Genomic DNA, 3,747 nt, shown 5'->3' with positions numbered 1-3,747 from the left:
AAAAAAAACCCTCTTAGTTCTCTTAGAAACTTTATTTTAACACAAGAATCACATTTTAGTAGAATGACTAGTGCAGAGGGTCCTGACTGATACCCCAAGAATCTTAAACTATTCACACAACTGAAATTAGACTGTTAATTAATTAATTACTTAATTAATGTAGAAAAACCAGCCAGTAAAGAAGATGTAAAAAAAAAAACCCCACAAAAAACTGGCCTCTAGTTCTGTTTGGCATATATTCTGTGCTTTGTGTGAAACACTATGAAGGCAGAGTTGTTATAATTCTATCACACTAGAAATAACTGAATCACCAGCTGTAGTTATGCTTAAATAGTAGTAACTCATAGCTCTGTCCATTTTTCCTTCATTTAAATGTGTTAATCTCACCGACTGACAGCTGAATCTTGGTGTAGTTTCCAACTCTCCACTGTGAGTCTGACCCACACCAGTATGTCCCAGCATCAGCTTCTTCTAGCTTTGTGATCGTCACTGAGAAAGAGTTGGAATAAATACCGCCTTGTAGTGCGAATCTGTTTTGACTCGTCACCATGTCTCTGCAGCTGTTGCGGTGGTCTCCCTTACAGAGGAACTTCCTGTTATCCTGATGTTGTTGAGGATAAGGGCACTGCAGAGTTAGTGGCTGTCCCACAGTACCTGTTATTTTAGTTGACCTGACACAGCACCACTCTGTCAGATGGAAAGAGAAAAACTATTAGACTCATAAAATATTCAACTTTTTTAAAAAGTCTTTTAGAAGAAACTGTTTTGTTCTGGTTGGTATAATGAGATATTACTATGACCTCTCACCTTTGACTCGTAGCTCAACAGCAGAGAAAACATCATGGTCAGAGTTTGTTTGAACACCACAAAGGTAATGCCCTGAATCACTTTGGGTCAAGCTGCTAATTGTCACTGTGAATATTCTTGACATTTTTACATCATTAAGACTGAAGCGACCATTTTCTCTGTCCTTAGAGGTGATTAGTGCATTCTGCAGACATGTGGAGGGCTGGTTTCCTCTGCAGATGTACTTCAGGCTGTTCTGGTACTGATTCTCATAAGGACAATTGATGGACTCAGAGTATCCCTCATAACTTTCAATATTGGTCACAGTATCACAGCAGCGGTCTGTCAAAAAGACAAATGTATTAATTTTACAGAAAGCAGTGTTTTCTGTCAGCTGATAAAATGAGACGTTACTATGAATGCTCACCTTTAACTTTCAGCTCAAAAGCATAGAAAAGATGCAGGTCAGAGTTTCTTTGGATGCCACAAAGGTAACGCCCTGAATCTCTTTGGGTCAAACTGCTAATCTTTGTTGTGAATTTTGTTGACATATTGTCATCATCAAGTCTGAATCGCCCATGTTGTTTGTTGTAAGAGGTGATTAGTTCCTGTTGCAGACACATGGAGGGCCGTGTTCCTCTGCAGATGTACTTCAGGTTGTTCTGGTACTGGGACTCATACGGACAACTGAAGGACACTGAATATCCTGCATAACTTTCAATTTTTGTCACACTGTTACAGCAGCTGTCTGTCAAAAAGATAAATAGCATCACAAGACATGCTACAACCATAGAATAGAGATATGATGTTTTATTTATTTAGCTTGCTGCAACAAGATTGTAATGATCTTAAGAAAATCTTAACCAACTGAAACATTTATAATGACTAAAACTGAGATGCATCAGTAGGTCATATTTTTAGCAGTAAACGCAAGTAATGTTTTATCAGTCATGTTTTTATGTGTTGTTACCTTGTAACCTTTACAGTAACACATGGTTTATATTCACAAATTTCACTTGAATTCAACAAATATTTACTTTTTGGTATGTCTTCATTTTCCTTTAATAGTATGTTGATTCTATAGCAGAAATAGCAGGTAAAAGCAGTAGATTTAACTTTCTTTTTTAAATTCAGTTTGTCCATGTGTTTATTTACCTGGTACCAATTCCAGCTTAACTTCAGTGTAGATATCTTTCCAATTTTTGCTCACTCCACACCAGTATTTCCCAGCATCCGTGGAATGAAGATCGGAGATGGTTGTTTTGACGATTCGTGCTGTTTTGTCATCATTGATCCTGTATTTGTTTTTCTGTGATTCAGATGTTTTAATAAGAACATCATCATCGCTGCCACAATCTTTCTTACACAGATACTTCTCATAAGACTCGTAACCTTTATCATAGGGGCAGGAAATTTTAACCTTACTCCCCATATACCCAGTCACATGGATCACCTCTTCTGCACTGGACACACATCTCAGAGCAACTGTAAAGAAAAGACAGTATAAAAAATATTTCATTTATTTTGTCATTTCAGCACTCATACTAGCATTGCTACTAATGAAAATATCAAAATCAACAAAAGGTGTGGCACTGCAAATAAATATTTATACGTTTGATCTAGATTTACCTTTAATCTTCATCTATTTACTTATTTAGTCATTTAAACAACTTACTACAGATGGTAAACAGCAGGTTTTGAAGGCTCCACATCTTTGCTTTGCTTTGTAGAAGTAGCAATTTGACAGGAAATAAACTGAAAATGTGACGCCCACAATTTGTATATTCACATCTAGGTAATGTTTAAGCCTTTTACTTCTGCATTTAGATCACAATTCATTTAATTTTGCATATTTGTATTTTCAATATAGAAATTATATCTTTAAAGTCATTAAAATTTATTAGACTGGTACTGAAGAAATTGGTTTTTTTATGATGAATTGAGCATACCCATCATACTGATGTTTAAACTAAAAAGAGTTCCTAGTAATTTAGTTGGTAAATTTAATATAGCATTTTATTTTCTTGCCATTTTTACACTGACACATATATTTTCTAACTAAATGGTACTGATTACACCACCAGGGGTGGAGTTACACTTCAGGAAATATTACATTAGCCAGTGCAAATGTTTTAACAGTTACAAAGGCACACAGGCTCATTATTCACAAGACAGAGCAAAATAAACATATAAATGAAGCAATAAGGAACAATTAACAACTCTGTAAATAATATACAAAAAAACAAAACAAAAAAAGGAGTGCACGCACACACACACACACACACACACACACACACACACACACACACACACACATGCGGCACGATTAAAATCAAACAAAAAGTTAACACGAAACAAGGCCGCACAAGACACTGTAAACCACAAAGAATAACCAAACAATACAAGTCGACAAAACAGCAACAAGATAACAACAAGACAGCAGCAGGGTCGGCTCATAACAACAGAGAGAAAAACTGTTTTCTGGGGTCCAACCTGCAAGAAACCAAATTGCTTAATGACAGGCTGTGGTCATCACCAGCCATGACAGGAATGCAGGCCAAATGCCAGGAGTCAGGGAAATGAAATGGACCTTTGATTTGTTTTTTGTTTTTTTTGTGTGTGTTGTTGTCATAGGGGTTGTCAGAATTTGTCTGGTCTTTTGCCCAGGACCGGTTTGCCTTGGGAGAACCTACCTTGAGCATATTGAGAGACAACACATCTCTTACAATCACTGGAAAACACAAACCCCTCCGATGTTATAAGGTGGTGATTCACAGAGGTGGCCTCAGGATTTTATCTTTGCTTTCTGTAGATGATGTGGTTCTGTTGGATTCATTAGGTCATGACCTCCTTGCACTGGAGCAGTGTGAAGCAGGAATGAGAATCAGAACTTCCAAGATGGAGATTACATATTTTTGCTGGAAAAGGGTGGAGTGCTCTTTCCGAGTCAGGGGCGAGTTA

General features: G+C 37.0%; 1 protein-coding gene across 1 annotated transcript in view; it reads right to left on the bottom strand.

Annotated features, from left to right (window-relative positions):
- The window catches only part of LOC102309116 (polymeric immunoglobulin receptor), a 17,887-nt gene extending 15,611 nt beyond the window's left edge, over positions 1-2,276 (bottom strand). Inside the window, exons 1-4 of the mRNA XM_042217031.1 lie at positions 1,942-2,276; positions 1,214-1,534; positions 808-1,128; positions 388-687 (exon numbers count right to left, since the gene is read on the bottom strand). Of these exons, the coding sequence (XP_042072965.1) occupies positions 388-687; positions 808-1,128; positions 1,214-1,534; positions 1,942-2,218 (1,219 nt within the window). The 5' untranslated portion in view covers positions 2,219-2,276. The remainder of the gene's footprint in view (positions 1-387; positions 688-807; positions 1,129-1,213; positions 1,535-1,941) is intronic.
- Between the last annotated feature and the right edge of the window lie 1,471 nt (positions 2,277-3,747).

The sequence above is a fragment of the Haplochromis burtoni genome, unplaced genomic scaffold (genome assembly GCF_018398535.1).
Source record: "Haplochromis burtoni strain Fernald_Lab_line unplaced genomic scaffold, NCSU_Asbu1 Contig_1506, whole genome shotgun sequence".
Taxonomy (NCBI): domain Eukaryota; kingdom Metazoa; phylum Chordata; class Actinopteri; order Cichliformes; family Cichlidae; genus Haplochromis; species Haplochromis burtoni.
The sequence above is the reverse complement of the archived record's forward strand: the minus strand, read 5'-3'. Positions and strand labels throughout refer to the sequence as shown.